The 22098-nt window shown below is 47.5% G+C and overlaps 2 protein-coding genes across 3 annotated transcripts in view; both read left to right on the forward strand.

Annotated features, from left to right (window-relative positions):
* Pacs1 (phosphofurin acidic cluster sorting protein 1) overlaps positions 1-17471 on the forward strand; it is a 131764-nt gene extending 114293 nt beyond the window's left edge. The window contains exons 11-24 of one of the 2 annotated variants that reach the window (XM_013115278.3): positions 3393-3473; positions 5602-5741; positions 5854-5989; positions 6932-7036; positions 7361-7467; positions 8104-8258; positions 8421-8531; positions 9064-9166; positions 9760-9802; positions 11744-11786; positions 12005-12140; positions 14429-14655; positions 15905-16024; positions 16132-17471. In XM_013115278.3, coding sequence (XP_012970732.1) covers positions 3393-3473; positions 5602-5741; positions 5854-5989; positions 6932-7036; positions 7361-7467; positions 8104-8258; positions 8421-8531; positions 9064-9166; positions 9760-9802; positions 11744-11786; positions 12005-12140; positions 14429-14655; positions 15905-16024; positions 16132-16247 — 1623 coding nt within the window. In that variant the 3' untranslated portion in view covers positions 16248-17471. The remainder of the gene's footprint in view (positions 1-3392; positions 3474-5601; positions 5742-5853; positions 5990-6931; positions 7037-7360; positions 7468-8103; positions 8259-8420; positions 8532-9063; positions 9167-9759; positions 9803-11743; positions 11787-12004; positions 12141-14428; positions 14656-15904; positions 16025-16131) is intronic. The other variant, XM_005064019.4, reaches the window with a different exon arrangement.
* Positions 17472-20945: 3474 nt separating this feature from the next.
* LOC121141518 (coiled-coil domain-containing protein 124) lies at positions 20946-21854 on the forward strand. The gene has a single exon (XM_040749782.1). The coding sequence runs from the start codon at positions 21000-21002 to the stop codon at positions 21651-21653; it is 654 nt and encodes a 217-aa protein (XP_040605716.1). The 5' UTR covers positions 20946-20999; the 3' UTR covers positions 21654-21854.
* Positions 21855-22098: the final 244 nt, after the last annotated feature.

Below are 22098 nucleotides of genomic sequence, written 5' to 3' on the forward strand. Positions count from 1 at the left end.
CTGAATGTTGAATAAATGCTCATGACTCCTAAGGCAGCAAGAGGAGCTGTTTCGTAGGGAAGAAGTTGGTTTTGGGCCCTTGATTTGGCAAAAAACAAACAAGCCTGGCATAGTAGTGCATGCCTTTAATCCCAGCACTCAGGAAACAGAGGGAAGCTAATTTCTGTGAATTCAAGGCCAGCCCGATCTACATAGCAAGACCCTACCTCAAATAAACAAGGAAACAAGCCCTTAACTATGAAGGGTGGTTTTTCCAGAGTGAATCTTGACTCCATATTCCCACTGGCTTGCTTCTGCTCAAGGCTATTTCCTCATCTGGAAAGCACGCACTGTAAAGGCCATGTGGGAATGCTGTGAGATCCTGTTGGTCAGTCTTTAGCAGGGTATGTGCTGATTGGACCTACAAGAAGTACAATTCCTTAGCACATTTCACTTTTGAAGTCCCAAAATTGATAGAGTACGAATGTCTTATACACAAGTCCTTCAAATTCTTATTCCTTTGGCCAAAACTCAGGTTTGCTTTGTTCCCTGCTGAGATTCTATTTTAAAGAGCCCATATGTCTTGGTGTGGGTGTAGAGCTGTGGAATCCTTTAGTATGAAGGCACATTGAGATGGTAGAACAAGGCTGTGCTCATGCCCTTAATGTGGAATACTTTGGGTAGCTTAGGAAAAGGTGTGATTGTTGGATGTAGGGGCTTTGCACCTCTTGTTACACATAGCTTCTCATCCCTGTTGCTAAGCACTCTTAGTTTTTTTGGAGGGGTGTTGCTTTATTTTGTGTTTTTTTTTTCAAGACAGGTCTCACTATGTAACTCTGGCTTTCCTGGAATTCACTCTGTAAATCAGCCTGGCCTGAAACTCACAGAAATCCGTCTGCCTTTGCCTCCCAAGTGTTGGGATTAAAGACGTGTGCCACCATGACCAACTTCTTTTTGTTTTCTTTTTCTTTTTGTGGTACAGAGGATAGAACCCAGAACTTTGTCTATGCTAAGGCATCTACTGGAGAGCTATGTCATCAGCCTCTTTAATGGATTTTTCTTTTCTTTCTCTTTTATTTTGTGTATGAATGTTTTGTCTGTGTATGTGTGTGTGTATATGTACCACATGTGTGCCTGGTATCCATGGAGGTTAGAAGAGGGTGTGGGATCCCCTAAACTGGAATTACAGATGGTTGTGAGTCACGGTGTGAGTGTCAGGAACTGAACCTGGGTCCTCTGCAAGAGCAGCAAGTACTCTTAACCCTCAGCCAATTCTTCAGACTTGTAGATTGTTCTTAATCTTATACTTGTAGGCACCAAACATTTAGAGAATTCAGTTTATTACTAGAACCAGAAAGAATTGCTGCTGATACAAATTGTGACAGTTGTTGAATTTTCTCAAGACTCGAATACACAGTAGCAACACAATTTGGTTCTCTGTGCTGGTAAGAGTAAAGCCTAGAAATGAGTGCCTCAGAACACCTCCCCAAGATACAGTCAGCTCAGACTGCCTTTTGCTGTAAGTTACTGTTTTCATCACATTGTCAGTAATGGTGTTAGAGACTAGTACTTCATTTAACATATATGCACATGCTAACATCATTGAGCTACACACCCAGTCCAGCCCTTCAGTTATTATTTGAGCAGGAACAGAAGCTTCAAAAGTCAGTAATTTTGTTTGTTTTTCTTTGTCACATGTCTTAAGACAGCTCCTATAGAGGTGGGGAAATAAATTTCCTCAAATGCTGCCACACTGCTATGAAAACAACACTGTAGCTGTTCAGGGTTTGACAAGTCATGTTCCTGACCCACCGGAAATTTATGCTGAGCTCCCTGAGTGAGCTACTTTAGATCCAACCAAGCAGGGCTTTTCTGGGATTCTAGCCTGTTTACATAGATGCACTCTGGAGGCAGCCTGTTCTGTGTGGCTGTGAGTCATTACACAGGTTGTGCCATGTCAAGCCCTGAGCTCAGGTGTGTCAGATTTGTCTTGCAGATGGTTTTGAGCAGTGGTTCCCACTAGAGATGGTTTGCCTCTCAGAAGACATTTGTCATTGAATGGAGAAATTTTAACCTAACAGACAGGAAGGGCTACTACTAGCATCCAGAGATTCGAGGCCAAGAATGCTGCTAAACAACCTGAAGTACACAGATGACGCAGCCCTAAGTGTCAGTCCAAGTGGAGAAACCCTGACTTTGAGCATAACATAGCAAGGCTGCTTTTGTGGTCCTTGTTGGTTACTCAGTGGTATCCTGAACTTAATTAGCCTGCCATTTCTGGTTGTAGTTATTTTACACACAGAAAGGACTTTGAGTAGTTGAGATTAAGTGGGATATCCTAAATATTTTCTTCTTCCATTGGTTCCTTAGAAGAAAGAACTCTGAGGTCAGTGCCTCACTGACACCTGCACCCTGTTGCTTGTAACTGTGGCTTTGATGCTTGTGTGGCCAGATTATTAGCAAATATGAATAATCTTGTGTATGCATCTGTGTCTGCTTTAAAACTCTTCACATTTATGAGAAATGCTAATAAAACAGTGGAGAATTAATTTATACCCGATAGCTTCACATGGGGCCTCTTTTGCTTAATATAATGTTAGAAGGTTTTCTAGATGCTTTACCAAGCAAAGCATTTAACTATCATTGGTGTCTTTAGTCTCAAAATGAAAGTCTGGAACTGTGAGAGTCTTCCTTCTCTGAAAAGTAGAGGCAGTGCCGTGTGTCCTTTTGAAGCAAAAATGCTAGAATTTTACAGATTCAACAGAAAACCACCTAACATTAAGCCTCTTTGCCCTACATAACTGAGAGTCAGAATTTCTGGCTCTGAGCCATGCATGGTAGCATACACCTTTTATCTTAGCACTCAGGAGGCAGAGGCAGGTCATCTGTGAGTTTTGAAGGCAGCCTAGTCTACAGAGCAACAGCCAGGGCTACACAGGGAAACGCTGTCTAAAAAAGACAAAAAATAGAATTTCTGGTTCTATACCCCTGTGTATCATTAATGATTTTTAAAATATTTATTTTTATTATGTATATGAGAATATGAATTTGAATGTGAGTACCCTGGAAGGCTAAAAGAGGTATTGGATCCCCTTGAACTGGAGTTACAGGTAGTTGTGGACTACCTGATATGGGTGCTAGGAATCAAACCCAGGTTCTCTGCAAGAGCAGCAAGTGCTCAGTAAGCCATCTCTCCAATCCATACTTAATAGTTTCCTGAAACAATCTGCCCTTCTGAGGCTTAGTTTTCACAAAAGACTTGTCATCCCCTCTCAGAAGATGAAAGCCTTAAAGACTGTATAAAGTTGAGGATGAAGTGAAAGTGTATTAAACTTCTTGGCAGACCTAGTAAAATATATATATATTAGAGTGCTAGTTACTTGGATTAGGATAATTATTACTTTTTTTTTCAGATGGAATTGGCTGCTCTAGAAAAAGTCAAATCTACTTGGATTAAAAGCCAAGATGACAGCTTGACTGAAACAGACACTCTAGTAAGTATGGTTGCTTTGACATTTCAGATCAAATTTTAAAATATAGGGAAAAGCCAGGTATAATAGTGCACACCTTTAATCAAAAGGCACAGAGGCACAGGCAGAGGCAGGTGGGTCTTTGTGAGTTTAAGGCCAGCCTGATCTACATAGTGAATTCTGTGCCAGCCAAGGTAGCATAATGAAATGCTGTTTTAAAATACACACACACACATACACACCACACACACACACACACACACACACACACACACACACACACACCTGAGGGGGGGAGCACGAGTGAGCTAGGGAATAGATGGATTCATTTTAGAAAGATGTTAAGGACCACCTTGTAAATTTTGCCTTAATCTGTGGGCATGAATGTCCTGTTTCCTTTCCCCTGAAATCCTTACCCATGTATTAGAACCCATCCTTGAGACCAGGTTCTCCCCCCAGACTAGTAATCTAGAAATGTCCCTTTTCTGTCCAAATGCTAATGTAGAACTGACCAAATGCTAATTTGTATTTCTCACTGTCACCCTCATTTCTTTCTGAAACAACATCCAGCGTCTTGTCCTGGGAAGCTGTCCCTTTCTCCATCTTTGTTGCTTTCTCAGTGTTCAGGAAGCTCATGATGTTAAGTCTCTGGGGGTTACTGGTCAGCATCTTTTTTCAGCAGGTGCTGGAACTGCCTAGAGGTGCAGGCCAAAGGCCCACAAAGTACAGTTGAACCAGTTGCACACCATCACATAAGCCTTAACTATTTACTGTGCACCTACTAATGCTGAGCTCAGAGAATACAACGATGCCATCAAGGCCCCTCCCCAGGGGAAGCCACCTGGACAAGGCTCAGTGGAGGCCCTGGGATGCAGACTGAAGATTCTGAGTTGGCTGCACTCTTGGGGTACCTGAAAGTGTACCAAATGAGACAGGGAGCTAGACACTGGATGTCAAGAAGAGGGACCTTTGCAAATGCCATCTGAGGCACGAGCCATGTTCCAAGACCTTCTAGTGGTTGAACTGAATCCAAGAGTATTTAGGCTTATGTTTCCTATAGTAAATAACCACTACATTGCTCTTGTTGAAAATGATAAAGCATTAGGCCTATCTAGGATTATAACGTACTGTACCATTACTTCTTCACTCACTAATAATTGAAATAAATCCCTAACTCTTGCCATACTACACACAGTCAATACAGTATGATCTTTCCAAAGTGAAATTTCAATCATGTTACTTCCTGACTCAGATTCTCCAGTGACTGACCAAATCTCAAACTGAATCTTTTTTTTTTTTTTTTTTTTTTTTTTTTTTGCTTTTTTGCTTTTTCAAGACAGGGTTTCTCTGTGGCTTTGGATGCTGTCCTGGAACTCACTTTGTAGACCAGGCTGGCCTCGAACTCACAGAGATCCGCCTGCCTCTGCCTCCCGAGTGCTGGATTAAAGGCGTGCGCCACCACCGCCCGGCTCAAACTGAATCTTAACTTATTGTCCAGGAAAGTAGGCCGATACCCAAAGCATGCATGCCATAGGATTTCCTTATCCATGTGAAAGTCAGAATACTGATACTTGATAACTATGGGAGTGGAAAGAGGCAAGTGGTAGTTCAGATGTGCTCAGGTCTCTTTGTCTTGATCTAGCTAATGGTCCCTAGGGCTCTATTTACATTAAAATTCTGTTCAGTCTAGGGATGTAGCTTGGTGGTAGGCTTCCTTTCTAATACATTTGAGCGCATACAAATACAGGTTTGAGGCTAGGGATATAACTCAGTTTGATAGAGTTCTTGCCTAGCCTTCATAAAGCTCTGGTACTACAGAAAACTGGATGTGGTGGTACGTTCCTGTCATCCCAACCTGCAGGAATTGGGGGCAAGGAGGATCAGGAGTTCAGTCACTCCCTCTTGTGCTGATACACTGTTTATAGGTCTGAAGGGTAAAAGTAGATAGGAACACATGGTATCCAGCAAAATGGGAATAATAGTAAACATTTCCTCTAAGGATGTGATAATATTAGAACCATGAGCTCCACTCACATGCTTCCAGGAAAATGATAATCCTTGAAGTGAAGATAGATTCTAGCAGGACTATGAGGAGTCTCCTGTACTTATCAAGTAAAAGAGGTAACATTCTTTGTCACCTTTCTTGTGGCAGGAAATCACTGACCAGGACATGTTTGGAGATGTGAGCACAAGTCTAGTTGTACCAGAAAAAGTCAAAACTCCTATGAAGTCCAGCAAAACAGATCTGCAGGGCTCTGCCTCCCCCAGGTACTCCAGAGAGGAAGGAAGCAGGTAACACAGACCTGCAACCATACTCAATCCCAATTACATTTGGGAAGGGGTGGTTGGGCTGACATGACTTTTTGGTTGGATGAGTTGTTAACCCCCTCCCTGCTGCCATCAGCAAGGTGGAGGGGACACACACACCCCGGCAGAAGAGGAGCACTCCCCTGAAGGAGAGGCAGCTCTCCAAGCCCCTGAGTGAGAGGACCAACAGCTCTGACAGTGAGCGCTCTCCTGACCTGGGGCATAGCACACAGGTAATCTTGGGTTCCTGACAAGATCACATCCCCTCTCTTGGATTTCAGTCTGTTTATTTCTTTGATGGCTGGGTGGTGGGAAAAGAGGGATATTGGAGTGTTATGACTCTACAGTTCTTCTGAGATAACCTAAGTTAGAGACATCTACCACATTTGTTATCCTCTGCTAATGTATAATTTGGGAGTCCAGTTTAGTGGCGGTGAACAGGAACAGGAATAAGAACTGCTGGCATTATTCCCCTGCCAATGAGCTGCCATGGTTATTCCAAGCTCTTCTTAGCCTACTCTTGAGCCTGAAGGTAGCTAGAGAAGATGTGGGCACAAATCAAACCTGGGAAGTAAGTCCTTTCTGTGACACTGGTATCAGAGCCAGGGTAGCAAGTAACCCAAGCTGGTTACTATTCTCCTAGAGTTACACAGCCAAGTCCCCCTGATAAATATTGTGGGAAGGACAAAGTTGGGGTGGTGTGGCTTCCTAAAATTGATGCTATCACAAAGTTGCCAGTGAGACTGAGACTAGAATAGCCTGACACCTAGGGTGAGGTATTGTCCTTCTGCTTAATCGCTGTTCCTGAAATACCTTTGTTCCCTGGGACAGTGGGCCCCACAGGGTGCCTGCTGCCACTCATTCTCCCCACTGTCCTTGCTTCATTCTCCAAGTACCAGTTCACCGCTCTCGTCCTCCACCCTGCTATCCCAGAGCCATGCCCTTCATAGGAAGCTGCAGCTTCCTAACCCCAGACTCTCCGCAGAACAACCATTGTTGTGACTTCACACCCAGTATGTTAGTGTGTTCTCCAAGGACAGTGATCTTCCTCCTTATCTCCATTTTAGTCTGATCAATGGGAGACTGTCTCTACAAATCCTTAGTTATCCTTGTGCCAGGAGTTTTATCTACTCCCACCTCCCTGGGCAACACCCAACCAACTGTTGTTTCTGCAGATTCCAAGAAAGGTGGTATACGACCAACTGAATCAGATCCTGGTATCCGATGCAGCCCTCCCAGAAAATGTCATCCTGGTGAACACCACAGACTGGCAGGGCCAGGTAGAGCATTGAGGGTCAAGGGGTAAGGGAAGCAGGAGAGTGACTTCATCTGCCATCTACTATCTGCCTTGTAAGACAGTGGTTCCAGAGATGCCTGGGCATGGGTGATATTTGGAACCTTTAATCCTCCCTATTTCACAGTCAGCATGTTTCCATAGGGTCTGTTTTTCCCTTTTCTTACATATAGCCAGGAATCCTGACCACCTCTGCCCAGTGTTGGCCAGAGAACCAGAGCTCTGCAGCTCAGTTTAGGCCTTGCCTAACCTCTCAGCATCTGTGGAGAGTGATGTGGCTTACCTATATCCCTCCTGTCCTCCTCTCCAGTATGTGGCTGAACTGCTCCAAGACCAGAGGAAGCCTGTTGTATGCACCTGCTCAATAGTGGAGGTCCAGGCCGTGTTGTCTGCCCTGCTCACTAGGATTCAACGCTAGTAAGGGCTCTGGTTTTTCTTCTTACAATGTTTTGTGGTTCCTCTGCCTCATCTACCCACCCTGACTTTTAGAAATGATAATACTCTCAGGCTAGGAAGCTGCAGCTCCAGCTTGTACTTAAGAGACAGAGCCAGCAATAATGCCCCATCCCAAGAATATCTGCTCCTGAACCTCTACACCGTGGACTCATGCCTCACCTTGACTTGCCTTGTCTTTCTCTTAAACCCAAGACAAAGAAGAGAATCCAGGGTCCTAAGAATACCTTACATTCCTTCCCTCTATGGTAGCATTCTGCTTTTCAATGGGGATCCTGTGTTTTCCTCTCTGGGGCCATCTGGGAGGGGCCTGGTGTCCCCTCCCATGTGACAGAGCAAGAAGATTCCAGGTGTCTGGGCCTAGGCTAACTCTAGGCCCCACAAGCAACACTTCCAACTCATCCCTGTCAGTCACAGCCTTCTCCATGGACAGCTGCCTACCCTCTTGAGTAGCACTGTAGCTTGATGCCTCCCTGTAGCGTTTTGTTTCTTGGCATGCTTTCCCTGTGGCTTTTAGAATGTGAAGTCAGAGCTTGAGGCCTGCCCTAAACAGGATCCTGAGACCTAAGTATGGTATGTGTGTGCCCCCTTTCTCCTCAGCTGCAACTGCAACTCATCCATGCCAAGGCCAGTCAAGGTGGCAGCTGTGGGCAGCCAGAGTTATCTGAGCTCCATCCTCCGGTTCTTTGTCAAGTCCCTTGCCAGCAAAACACCGGACTGGCTGGGTTACATGCGCTTCCTCATCATTCCCCTAGGTAAAGTCTGGCAGCATTCAGGAGAGCTCTAGAAGAAGACCTGGTTCCTGCAGCAGGATGAGAGTTGGTCAGGGATACTAAAGGCTGGACTGTGGCTGGGGATAGCTGCTTCCCCTATTCTACCCACTAATCTTTTATTCTGTCCCGTTTTCCCTCTGCCAGGTTCTCATCCAGTGGCCAAATACTTGGGCTCAGTGGATAGTAGATACAGTAGCACCTTCCTTGATTCTGCCTGGAGAGACCTGTTCAGTCGCTCAGAGCCCCCAGTGTCAGGTATGGGCCCCTAAAAGAAACCCCCAAGGAGTGAGGCTTCTAGTTCCCCAACGCAACTGAAGAGCATGGAGAGCAATCATCTTCCCAATGCTATAGCTCTTAACCTTGCCCTTACCCCTTTCCAGTTGGTATTCATTAGTGGACGTGTACCCTGTGTGGCCCTTTCCTCAGGATAGCTTCTGCCTGCATCTAAAAGTAAGGAGATCATGTGGCTTGGTACATGGGCCAGCTCTGCTTGTAGAGATAAAATCAGCAATAGGGAGTGCCACTGATCAATCTATTGTTGAGTGAGTACACTGTACCAGCACAGATCCCCGCACCATCCACTGGTGATGCTAGCATCAGCGTTCAGCCAAGGTCAGGGAGGACTCTGCTCTGGTTTATGAGTCCTTTGACTCATGCCCAAGAGGATCTTGGAATCCTTTCTTCCCCTCAGCTCTGAGGGTCCTGGCTGGGGACTTGGGAGGGTCTCTGTGAGGGGCTGTGGCACTGCACACATGAAATGGACACGTCTCTCCTGACTTTTCTGCAGAGCCACTGGATGTGGTGAGTCGTGTGATGCAGTATGTCAATGGAGCAGCCACAACGCACCAACTGCCTGTGGCCGAAGCCATGTTGACCTGCAGGCATAAGTTGTAAGTTCAACATTATGAGTTTTCTTAAAAACATATTGGGTATCCAGACAGTGGTGATACACACTTTTAATCCCAGTACTCGGGAGCAGAGGCAGGTGGATCTCTGAGTTCAAGGCCAGCCTGGTCTACAGAGAAAGTTCCAGGACAGCCAGGGCTACACAGAGAATCCCTATCTCAAAAAAAAAAAAAAAAAAAAAAAAAGGTTAGAGATTTAGAGGAACCTTGAGTCCTTTCATTTTTCATATTTCCTTTTCCATGATTCCATTTCTTGTCATAGAGGTCGTGGAAGATGTGCGTGTCTTTTAAAGCCTTCACGCATATTGCTTCCTCCTTGCTTGGGCCTTCACCTACATAGGCCTCAGTTATTTTCCTCCCTAGTGATTGAAATCAGCTGGCAAGTATGAGCAGCAGTGTGCTCTTTATGTCTATTCTGTGCTCTCCACTCTGTCCTTAATGAGTGGCTACCCTGCAGTGTGACAGGAAGCTGCAGCCTTATGTTCTGGACCCCACTGAGCAGAACACAGTGTGGGAAGTTTATTTCTCCAGCACTCTTGCAAACCCTCTAATTATAAACCTTTCCTGTTTCTCAACAGCCCTGATGAAGACTCCTATCAGAAGTTTATTCCCTTCATTGGTGTACGTACTTGCTCCCCTCCTCCAATCCCAGCCTCCCAGTCTTCTTGTTTTCTTTCCATATAAGAAATGGCTGTACATGGTGGTACACACTGTTAAATCCACAGCAGGATCTCTGTAGCTAAGGCAGGCCTTGAACTTGTTATCCTCCTGCCTCAGTCTCCTAAATACTAGAATTACAGAGGGACATCCTTCGCCTAATCAAGAACTATACCCAGATTAGTTATTGATGTCTCTAAGTCTTGAACTTGGGTTCTTGTACCTCTGGGGCGCAATCCACATTATGGCTTCTCCCAGCTTAGAGAACAGGAAGTAGACTAAGAAATAGTGAAACATTGGTATTCTGAGAAGTCCAAAACCAGCCATCTCACAGGAATGACTTTAAGGAAAGCCTCCCTGATGTAGATGTATATATTATTGAATTAGTGAATTTATCTTGAAATAAAGGAAGAATCTTGTGGATGCCTTTGGTTTTTCATTTAGCGATGATTGGATCTGGGGAACCCAGAGCATTCTACAGAGGGTTGAAAACTAGTGTTACCATTCAGAAGACATTCTGATTTCCCTTCGAAGTTGACTTTTGTCTCCTTTAGTCTTGAAGATATCTCACGATGTTTACAGGGAAAGAACTAAACAGACTTGGGTTTAACCATCCCCATCCTGATTACAGGAATCTGGGGAGATAAGCAGGCTTACTCTTTTCCAGCAACCTAGTCAATCAGTTACTGTCTGCTTAACTCTTAGAAAACTCCCATAGTTGCATGGCAGTTCAGAATCCTGGCTGCCACCTAGGCTGGCAGTATAACTGCTTCCTTCATGAAACAGAGGATATGAATTGCCAGAGCCAAGTGAGACATTTAAAAAAAAAAGTTAGCTAGTCCATGGTGGTGCACGCCTTTAATCCTAGCACTTGGGAGACAGAGGCAGGTAGATCTCTGTGAGCTTGAGGCCATTCCTGGTCTACAGAGTGAGTGCCAGAACAACCAGAGATACACAGAAACCCTGACGTGAAGAAGAAGGGGAGGAAAATCTACCCTGGGTTCCATTTGTAGCGTCTCAAAAGAAAAAATGAATTAACCACATGAACTAGCAGCCTCATAAACTGCCAGGATAGCTAGAGAGAGGGTAGCTGTATCCAGGAAGCCCAGAGTGTCAATTTTAGACCCGTCCTCCAGAAGTCACCTGAAAAAGGCACATGGTTTCTGCTGTAGCAGCTCCAGCCCAACTGTTCTGCTGCATAGGCTGACTCAGATGCCAGGACCCCAGACCCCCCCACCCAACCTGTCATTTAGAACATAGAATATATTAGCCAGGTTGCCTCTAGCTATATCTTTTTCTGGCCACTAGAGGGCCCCCTCCATCCTTTCCAGAATACTGTCCATGTCAAATTCCTGAGACATCCCTCCTAGGATACTTCAGATTCCAGGAAAAGTGGGAAATAGAAAAGTTGTGTCTACACCTTCAGCAGTTTACTTGCCTTGACACAGAACCTAGCCAGCCTTGAGATGTACCTGTTCCAAAGATGGAGCAGTTTCCTAGGCCCCTGCCAGTCTGATGTTAGAAAAAATGAGGTCGGGATACTACCTTCAAAGTAGGCCCTGTCCTAGCCCACAGAGAAGGGCTGCCAAGATTTATGGCCCACCTCACAGAACTTGGCTTCTTTTCTTTCTTTTAGTTTTATGGTGCCTAGGATGAAACCCACAGCCTCTTTATAGCAGCATGCCCATGAACTATTTTTTCTTCTCCTTTTTCTTTTTTTTTTGGGGGGGGGGGTGGGAGAGTGGGGGAATCTTTTTAAGTCCTAGGCTGTTCCGGGTGTATAAAGATTTTTAATTATTGACAAAATACCAAATAGTCATGGTTGTGGTGCTGGCCATCTCTTAACAGTTGGATTGAGGCCTGGCTACAGTGACAGAGGATCTAATAAACATCCCTTCCCTCCAGGTTGTGAAAGTGGGCCTTGTTGAAGACTCACCCTCCACTGCAGGTAAGCCAGAGCCTTTGCTTCTCTGAGTGAAGGCCCTATCTTTCAGGTCTTCTTCAGGATGTAATTGGTTGAGTGTGTTCAGGGAAACAGTTGGACAGGAAGGTATGGGCCTCATTCCTCCAGAACACCCTGGAGTCCACTGAAAAGAGAGCACACTTCCTGCCACCAGCAGGTCAAAGGTAACTGCCTCTGGCCAACTGTGTTTGTCCCTTTGACAGGCGATGGAGATGATTCACCTGTGGTCAGCCTTACTGTGCCCTCCACATCACCACCCTCAAGCTCAGGCCTGAGCCGAGATGCCACAGCTACCCCTCCCTCATCCCCATCCATGAGCAGTGCCCTCGCCATTGTGGGGTAAGGCTTTTCCCCTAACCCCGTCCATCCTGCCATGTTCCTCTAGCAACCTGACTCCCTTTTCGGGAATGGCACACTGGCACAACAGAGCCATCTAGGTGAGAACACTGGCTTAGATAGAAGTCAAAGACCGGGCACAAGGGGACTGAGACAGTGAAAGGAAGTTCAGTGAAGTTTGATGTTTCTTGCTTTGTTTGCTCTGCATTGTAGGATCAGTGGGGGCTGTATTGACAGAGAGGCCCCAGTAGACTGTTAAAGTATGGCTCCAGTAGCTTCCTACAGGACCTAGGGTAGTGGTTCTCAACCTGTGGGTTGTGATCCCTTTACAGGAGTCACCTAAGACCATCAGAAAACAGATATTTACATTACTTTCATAACAGTAGCAAAATTATAGTTACGAAGTAGCAATGAAAATAATTTTATGGTTGGGGATCACCACAACATGAGAAAATGCATTAAAGGGTTGAAACATTAGGAAGGTTGAAAAGCCACTGTGCTGGGGTTATAAGAATAGCATGGGGTGGGGGGCTGGAGAGATGGCTCAGAGGTTAAGAGCATTGGCTGCTCTTCCAGAGGTCCTGAGTTCAATTCCCAGCAACCACATGGTGGCTCACAACCATCTGTAATGAGATCTGGTGCCCTCTCCTGGTGTGCAGGAATATATGCAGACAGAACATTGTATACATAATAAGTAAATAAATCTTAAAAAAAAAAAAAAAGAATAGCATGGGAGCTGGGCAGTGGTGGCGCACACCTTTAATCCCAGCACTCGGGAGGCAGAGGCAGGCAGATCTCTGTGAGTTCGAGGCTGGGCTGGACCGACAGCCTCCAAAACAATACAGAGAAACCCTGTCTCGTTAAAAAAACAAAACAAAACAACAACAACAAAAAAAGAATAGCATGGGATTGGGAGTCAAGGAAGCCTGGGTTAAGTGGCATCCCATCCTATGTGTACTATGTTGACTTAAGCAGGTTACTGAGCTTTAATTTCTGCTATGCGTAGAGTTAAAATGGCCACCTCACAGGGATGTTAGGAGGCCTGAGTAGCAATGGCAGTGACAGTGTGGGAATTGCTTCAGAGTGGCACTGTCTTGCACCTGTCCCATGGAAGGCCCTGGAGCTGTGGCAGCCAGTTGGCTCAGGTTCCAGGTTGGGCCTGCAGTGTTGAGATGGCAAAGACCTTGTAACTGAGATTGCAGGGAGTGGTGGGAGGGAGACTGCTTCTTTAGACTCTCAGGTACTTAAAGTTCAGGGAGATGGCCAGCAAGCTGGTTTTCTGCCATATCTCAGGGAGGGCAAGCAAAGTGTAATGAGGGTAGAGAGCAAAGATTTTCAGGCAAGAAAAGCTGGGTGTAGCCAGGCACAGAATACATCTTTTCACTCTTTCTTCTGTCTTCCCTATTTCCTTTCTTCATAGCTCCCAATGGGGAGGCATTGCCAGTGGCTTTTCAGAAGTGACCATTTCAGTGTCAGAGTTAGAGGAAGGAATGGGTCCAGCCCTTCTCCTTATATTTCTCATCGTGGTCTTCTACTGTCCATGGAGGCGACAGTTTAGGAACTCAGCCACATTCTGCCTCAGCAATCTAGTACTTCTAGAATTCTAGGAAGCCTGTTTTCTCCTGTTTCATCCACTTCTGTGCAGCTTGGATTTGAGGACTGTGGACCAGCCTACCTTGACCTCTTTTCTCATCCAGTTTAAGCTTGTTTTTTTAATGAAGCCACCAAAAAAGTCAGATGACTTTCCTAGCCTGGATACCTATTGTGTCTGACGCCTTCTTTCAAGAAAACACTCCATTTTCCCCCAGGAGCTAAAATTATCACTGAGCTAACCCTGCCACACATAAGCAAAAGTGCAGGGCAGCATCCATTGGCTCCCAAGGCAGCTGTGAAGCCAGGGTGCTGCTTCAGGCCCTGTCCACTGTTTCTCTCCAGCCATCTGCCTGCTTTGGGCTTGCGTGCGTGTGTGTGTGTATGCGCGTGCGTGCGTGCGTGCGTGCGTGCGTGTGTGTGTGTGTGTGTGTGTGTGTGTGCACACTTTCACAAAGCTTTCTGCTCTGCTTCCTTCATTTTGTTACAGTTTTGATCTCCTCACTGTGACTTGGGCTTCGTCTTCTCCTGATTCTCACCCCACATGAGCAGGTTCTATGTGACTGGCAGAAAGAGAGCCAGATGGCTGATCTTCCTCCCCATCTCCTGCTCCCAAAAGCAGTTTCTTCTTCCCCTCATTGGTCCCATGTGATTAGGCACTGAGATCAAAGCCAACAAATGTTTTCATTTCACTTCTCCAGGAGCCCAAATAGTCCATATGGGGATGTGATTGGCCTCCAGGTGGACTACTGGCTGGGCCACCCTGGGGATCGAAGGAGAGAAGGTGACAAGAGGGATGCGAGCTCGAAGAATACCCTTAAGAGTGTCTTCCGCTCAGTTCAGGTTTCTCGCCTGCCTCATGCAGGGGAAGCCCAGCTTTCTGGCACCATGGCAATGACTGTTGTCACCAAAGAGAAGAACAAGAAAGGTAGGCCAGGGAAGACAACAGGCCATCAGACTTTGGTGGCATCCCAAGTCCCTGTCCTAGGGTCTGGCCAGGAATCTGCTTCTGGACAGGATATGTGTATTAGTATCACATATTGAGGTCAGCTTAGGGCCCAAAAGCCAGCTCTGCATCACTTAGAGGACAAAGACAGACACAGGGTGAGGGTCAGCTCCATGACCACCATGATTCTGGAGCAGAACACTCACACTTAGAGATGGAAGCCATTCCAGGAAGCTTCAGGAGTGAAAGATACTGTTTTTGAAAAACAATGAGGATCTGAGCCTGGTGGTACACATCTGTAATCCCAGATTTGGGAGACTGAGGCAGATTACAAAGCCAGCCTGTCTACATAATGAGACCATACCTCAAAATAATCACATATATACCCAAGAAAGTGGGGGGAGAATACAGCCATTCTGGATAAAGTTTAAAGCATTAGAAGCAGAGTTGTGGCTGGGCGGTGGTGGCGCACACCTTTAATCCCAGCACTCGGGAGGCAGAAGCAGGCGGATCTCTGTGAGTTCGAGGACAGGCTGGACTAACAGCCTCCAAAACAATACAGAGAACCCTGTCTCGTAAAAAAAAAAAAAAGAAGAAGAAGCAGCAGCAGCAGAGTTGTGGTGTAGTCATGGATCCTGTTCTCCACAAGAGTGAGACAGGAATCCCTACCACCAGATCACTGCTTGGTAACCAGTTGGAACACTATAGCTCCAGATGTGTCCCTGCAGCACATGTCTGTGTGACCCCAGATCTTGCTCTACAGGAGCTCCTGCGCAGCAGTGCCTCTTCCTGTGCGTGCCTCCTCCCTTCAGGGATCTCCCAGGGGTTGAGCCAGGAGTGCAGCCAAGCCCACCACTACACTGACATAGGGGCCTGCTCTACCTCCCCTCCTTCCCAGAGTACACCAGCTATGAGCACATCCACATCTTGGGTAGGGGTGCAAACATCTACCACTTCATCACTCTTCAGCCTCAGCCTTGGTGAACTCACCCAAGGTGCCTAGAACACCCCCACAAGGAGAGACTTTGGAGACCATCTGGCCCCAGGGTCTCATTGTGCAGAATTTTTAGCAAAGTGACACAGTTCAAAATTCCTCACAAACAGCCAGCACCAGGAAGCAGGGGGAGCAAATTACCTCCCCAGCCCCAACAAGAGGGAAGCAGATGGGCTGGGAAGGAAAGGGATGGCTGCTTTCCAAGTCTATGACAGGTGGCTCCTGCTGACTTTACAGTGCCCACTATCTTCCTGAGCAAGAAGCCCCGGGAAAAGGAGGTGGATTCTAAGAGCCAGGTCATTGAGGGCATCAGCCGCCTCATCTGCTCTGCAAAGCAACAACAGACCATGCTGAGAGGTACAATGGTGGTGACAGCAGGGTGAGGGAGGGAGCCACATCCTCCCTGAGGGACAGGGAGGTGGCTTTTAGTTAACCCCTAACCTTTCTCTTCTGTGTCACCCCAGTGTCCATCGATGGAGTTGAGTGGAGTGACATCAAGTTCTTCCAGCTGGCTGCCCAGTGGCCCACTCATGTCAAGCACTTTCCAGTGGGCCTCTTCAGTGGCAGCAAGACTACCTGAGGCCCTGCCTCCCAACCACTCCCTCCTGGCACTGCCACCCAGCCTCACCACCTGCAGGCAGGGAAAGGCCAGCAAGCCCCAGCCCAGCCTCCCTTTCCCAGCACTGGGGCCTGCCTCTACATGCCCAGTCCTGAAGGACACTGCCACTGGGGATGCAGCCCTCTCTTCTCACTGCCCTGCTCATCTCTGGACTCCCTCCTCCCTACTGTTCCAGGCCCAGAGCTGGGTGGTTCTGCCTTCTGGTGCCCATATCCCTATAATTGAATAATCTGGACCTTCCATCACCTCACTCACCCCCTGCAGCACTGGTTCCCTTTCTGGAAATGAAAACCCTGGAGTTCTGTGCACAGTGAGACAGCCCAGCACTTTACCAGAGCCTGGCCACCAGGCTCTCAATTTCCAAGGCTCTTCTGTTGGTTGCTACACACCCTGCCTTCCCCTACATAACGATGACAACTGTTACAGGGCTGGGGCCTCCTACCATTCCTGTGACCTCGCCAGCCCTACAGTTTCCCAGTAGAGTTGGGTACACCTGATCATCCTGGTGTTTCTGGGATAGAGGGGCTTCCCAGTCTCTTCACATGCATGATTTCCTGCTAACTCAAGTCTCTGTGTCCTAAGTGGTGTTTTGTTGTTGTTTTGTTTGTTTTGTTTTCCAGTTGTTTGGGTAACTTGCCTTATGTACAGGTCCTGTCCTTGAGGCTCCTTCCTCCCTTTGCCTCCTGGCCTCCCACCTAAGATAGCTCTGTTGCTTTGTGAGGTAGGAGGCAGCAAACCCTGCCCCCCAACATACACATTATCTGTGGCTCTTATCCAGCCATGTCTCCCTTTTCCTGTGTCAGCTTGCCTCCCGTTCCTGCTCTGTCTTCCCACTTCCTCTATGGCAGGGCAGCAGAAGGATGCCCATCTTCACCAGGTCTTCTTCCCTCTCAGCCGCCTCAATGTCTGCAGGGGAGGCTGAGAGGGGCAGAGCTGGCCCAGCTTCCATGTCCTCTGGCATCTCTGGAACTTGTCTCTTTCCCTCTCACTGCTTCTGAGCAGTGTGGCACGAAACTGCACTTGGGACATATTTTTCTCATTCTCCACACCCCAGACTCTTCAAGTCCTTCTCCACTGCCCAGCCCTACTGTCCAGAGTGTCTCCTGGGCCTGAGAATAAGTGGGGTGGGAAGCTGGGGCCATGTTGGATTTTTTTTCATTCAATAAACTGGTGATTTCTTACCAACTGCCTTGGGCTTCTGCCCCTCATTCTGTTACTGTAACCACCCACCCTCAGCAGACAGAATAAGCCAGAAGCACAGGTGGAAAGGAGTATACTTCTAGTGTCCCTTCATTGTGGAAACAGATGAAGGTGGCTACCCAGTATGAAGCAAGCAAAAGGGTAGGTGCTGTTCTCATGTCAGATCCCATTTTTTCCCAAAACTCAACTCCCAAGGCAGCAGCACACAGTGGCACATTCCTCCCTTCTGAGTCCAAGTGTCCTTGCTTTGGCTGGTGGATGTTTTGGAAGCTGGATCCACTGTTACTTTCCTGTTGGCCCTTGATCTGAGATGGGAACCAGTAGCCAGTGTCCTAGTTTTGTTTCCCATTGCTGTGATAAAGTGCTCTGACAAGCCAGGCAATGGTGGCACACGCCTTTAATCCCAACATTCAGGAGGCAGAGGCAGGTGATGTCTGAGTTCAAGGGCAGCTTGGTCTACAAAGTGAGTTCCAGGACAGCTAAGGCTACACACAATGAAACCCTGTCTTGAAAAAAATGAGAAAAAGCTGGGCCAGTGTGGCACTCACACTCAGGAGGCAGAGGCAGGTGGATCTCTGTGAGTTCAAGGCCAACCTGGTCTACAGAGTGAGTTCCAGGTCAGGCTCCAAAGCCACAGAGAAACCCTATCTCAAAAGACAGACAGACAGCCGGGCGTTGGTGGCGCACGCCTTTAATCCCAGCACTCGGGAGGCAGAGGCAAGTGGATCTCTGTGAGTTCGAGACCAAGCCTGGTCTACCGAGCGAGTTCCAGGACAGGCTCCTAAACAATACAGAGAAACCCTGTCTCAAAAAACCAAAAAAATAAAATAAAATAAAAACAGAAGTTGAGAACTGACTTCACAGAGTTCTCTAACCTCCTCACGGCTCTGTGAACTAGAAAGGCCACAGCAAAGTAAGACCTGTGAGCAGAACCCATCAACAGAGCTACTGTCACTTCACAGCCTTGCCATTTCAGGCTGTTTTCCTTATAACCCTGGGCTGCTGAATCAAGGGTAGACTTGACCATCTACTTAGGCAAGGAACACTCTTCCTGCCTCCCAGGCCCTACCTCAGCACCTGGCCTGAGACAGGAACTTGGGATCTGCCCATACCTCCTCTCAAATGCATTCACTGGGGTCCACTGACCCTTCCTGCCCACCTCCTACAAGGGAACACCAAGATGTGCAGGAATGGTTTCTCCTGTCAAACAGGATACAACACTGCTGGCTTAGACCTTGAGATATCTCTGCCTCATCACTGATGAAGAACCACAGTTAGTAATCACACACGCACATGCACACACACGCACACACATACGCACACCGCACTCACACACACCACACACACATGCACGCACACATACACACACACGCACACGCACACACACATGCACACAACCTCTCCCAGGACATTGTCTTTGATCCAGGCCTCTGCCAAGTGATTTACACTTGACTCAGTTTGTTGAGTCCCAGAGACATCATTGTGTTTGCTGCCTCCTCCACATGAGGTCAAAAATCTTTGATCCCAGCACTAGACCCTCACTAGTTTAGTCCCTGTGTTGACAACCAGGATCCTATAACCATCTCAACCTCACCTGGCCAAAGCAGGACTCTAATCCGCTAATCCATCTTCCCAGTCTTGGTAACCAGCATCAGCATACACCTTGTATTCAAGCTAACCATAAACTGCTGATTGATCTCTCAGTGACCTGTGTCCATTCAGCAAACCTTGACTAAGAAGCGCTAAATGAATGAAACACTTAACGGACATAGATTGGCTATGGAATCACATTCCTTTCCTCCCTCCCTCCTTTCCTTCCTTACCCTTCCTTTTGAGATAGTGTGTTGCTATGTTGCCCAGACTGATCTAGAACTTCTGGTCTCAAGTGATCCTCTAGTCTTATCCTCCCAGATAGCTGGGATCCCAGAGATGGCATACTGTCTTTGGCAAGGAGCCAAAGCCACACCCAGGTGCTTACTCCAGCCATTTCACAGGAGGTCCCTGCTGCGGGTGGTTCCTTTCCCAGATCTGCTGACACAAGGGTGTGCTGTGCTTGGGTTCTCATACATAGGGACTCAAGACTAGCAGAGAGACAGACAATTATCATACAGCATGAATTGGAAACCCTCAGGAAGGTATCTAACCCGGAGGGAGACGGGTCCAAGATGTCCCACAGGAAATGGCACTTGAGTGGTATCTTAAAGATGCTTAAACAAGGGCTGGAGAGATGGCTCAGTGGTTAAGAGCATTGGTTGTTCTTCCAGAGGTCCTGAGTTCAATCCCCAGCAACCCACATGGTGGCTCACAACCATCTGTAATGAGATCTGGTGCCCTCTTCTGGCCTGTCTGCATATATAATTAATAAATAAATAAATAAATAAATCTTTAAAAAAATAATAAAGATGCTTAAACAAGATGGATATGCTGTGCAAAGGAAGCAGCATGTTTAAAAGCCATTGGTAAGAGGGAAGGCAGCCTCCTCTGAGAAACACTGGTGATTCCTTGCCACTAAAAAGCAATGGAGAGCTGAGAAGAAAAGTAGAGCAGACCATGAGAACCTTGTAGCTGCTATCATTGTTCTCTGCCAGAACAAGGATTGTGCCCCTGGCCCTGAGACAGTTATGAGACAACAGAATGAGAAAAGCCCCTCCAACACTAAAGAACACCAGAAGATGAGGGTTGCAGTCTTCAGGGTAGTCCACAGGTTCTATAAGTCCGAGTGTAGTTGTGCACACTAAGGAATGCAGAACTCTGTGAGTTCAAGGTCAGCCTGGTCCACATGGGGCGGGGGGTGGTCCAGGATAGCCAATGCTGCACAGTGAGACCCTGCCTCAAAAATGAAACAAAAAAATCAGTCAAAAGGTACCGCAGCACTTTAGAAATGATGTTCTGATGGGCCAGTGATGTGGCTGAGCAGGTAAAGGCAAATGCCACCAAGCCTAGCGGTCTGAATTCAATCCCTGGGTAGGAGAGAAAAGACTACTGAAAGTTGTCGCCTGAACACCACACATGCTTCATGTGTGAAACAGGGATGTTGAAGGACTGTTTTACCTTGTCTTGGCAAAGTGAAGCGGATACTCTTGTGTCCTGAGTGGGCAATTTGGACAGCATGTTGTCAGCAGTCAAGGTAAGGGCAGTTTTCTTGCCCAGTGGCTAGCTTTTGCCACAAAGAAAGCAAACTCCATATGAAGGTTCTTTGATGCCTACCACCCTTTTTTGAAGTAAACTGGTGCTGCCAGGAGCAAGCAGACATGTCTCACTCCCATGAAAAGTCTTCTGTTATTAAAACATCTTTTTTTTTTTTTTGGTTTTTTGAGGCAGGGTTTCTCTGTGGCTTTGGAGGCTGCCCTGGAAATAGCTTTTGTAGACCAGGCTGGTCTCAAACTCACAGAGATCCGTCTGGTCTACAAGAGCGAGTTCCAGGACAGCCTCCAAAACAATACAGAGGATCCCTGTCTCAAAAAAACAAAACTTTAGGACCGGGCTGGTGCCGGGGGAAGAGCCTGCTGAGGGATGCCCAAGAAGTTCCAGGGCGAGAACAGCAAGTCGGCAGCTGCCCGAGCGCGGAGGGCCGAGGCCAAGGCGGCAGCTGATGCCAAGAAACAGAAGGAGCTGGAAGATGCTTACTGGAAGGATGACGACAAACACGTGATGCGGAAGGAGCAACGCAAGGAGGAGAAGGAGAAGCGACGCCTGGAGCAGTTGGAGCGCAAGAAGGAGACGCAGCGCCTGCTGGAGGAGGAGGGCTCACGGCTCAAGGGTGGCAAGGCCCCTCGTGTGGCACCCCCCAAGGTCACGCGCGCGCAGATTGAGGACTCCCTGCGCAGAGAGCAGCGTGCCGAGCCAGCGGAGAAGGCCAAGACCCACCTGGAGCTGCCGCTGGAGGAGAACCTGAACCGGCGCGTGCAGGAGGAGGGCAGCCTGGAAGCGCGCACTGTAGAGGATGCCATAGCCGTGCTCAGTGTGGCAGAGGACGCAGACCGGCACCCCGAGCGCCGTATGCGCGCAGCCTTCACCGCGTTCGAGGAGGTACAGCTGCCGCGGCTGAAGCAGGAGAACCCCAACATGCGGCTGTCGCAGCTGAAGCAGCTGCTGAAGAAAGAGTGGCTGCGCTCCCCCGACAACCCCATGAACCAGCGCGTGTTGCCCTTCAACGCGCCCAAGTGATGGAGGGAGCCCGAGTCCAGCCTGTCCAGCTCCAGCGTCCTCCCCCAGCCAGGCCGGCCTGGGGCCCTCCTGGCTGCACCATCGGTCACCCTGGGCAATCCAGAGGGTGCCCGCTCTGAGCGACACCCAGCCTCGGGCGCCCTATGGAGCCCGGCTGAGCAGCTGCCCAATAAAGGCTGTGGAGAGGCAAAAAAAAAAAAAAAAAAAAAAAAAAAAACTTTAAATTTGTCTTAATATACAAAAATATCTTAAACAAGAGTAGAAACATATTTACAGTATATTCTAACAAAAATAACCTTAAATTTATATCAATATATAAAAACACCTTAAACAAGAGTAGAAATATACATATAGTATAACAAAAATAATCTTAAATTTACATCAATAGGGGCTGGAGAGACGGCTCAGCGGTTAAGAGCACTGACTGTTCTTCCAGAGGTCCTGA

This window comes from Mesocricetus auratus, unplaced genomic scaffold, assembly GCF_017639785.1.
Source record: "Mesocricetus auratus isolate SY011 unplaced genomic scaffold, BCM_Maur_2.0 Super-Scaffold_4256, whole genome shotgun sequence".
Classification (NCBI taxonomy): Eukaryota; Metazoa; Chordata; class Mammalia; order Rodentia; family Cricetidae; genus Mesocricetus; species Mesocricetus auratus.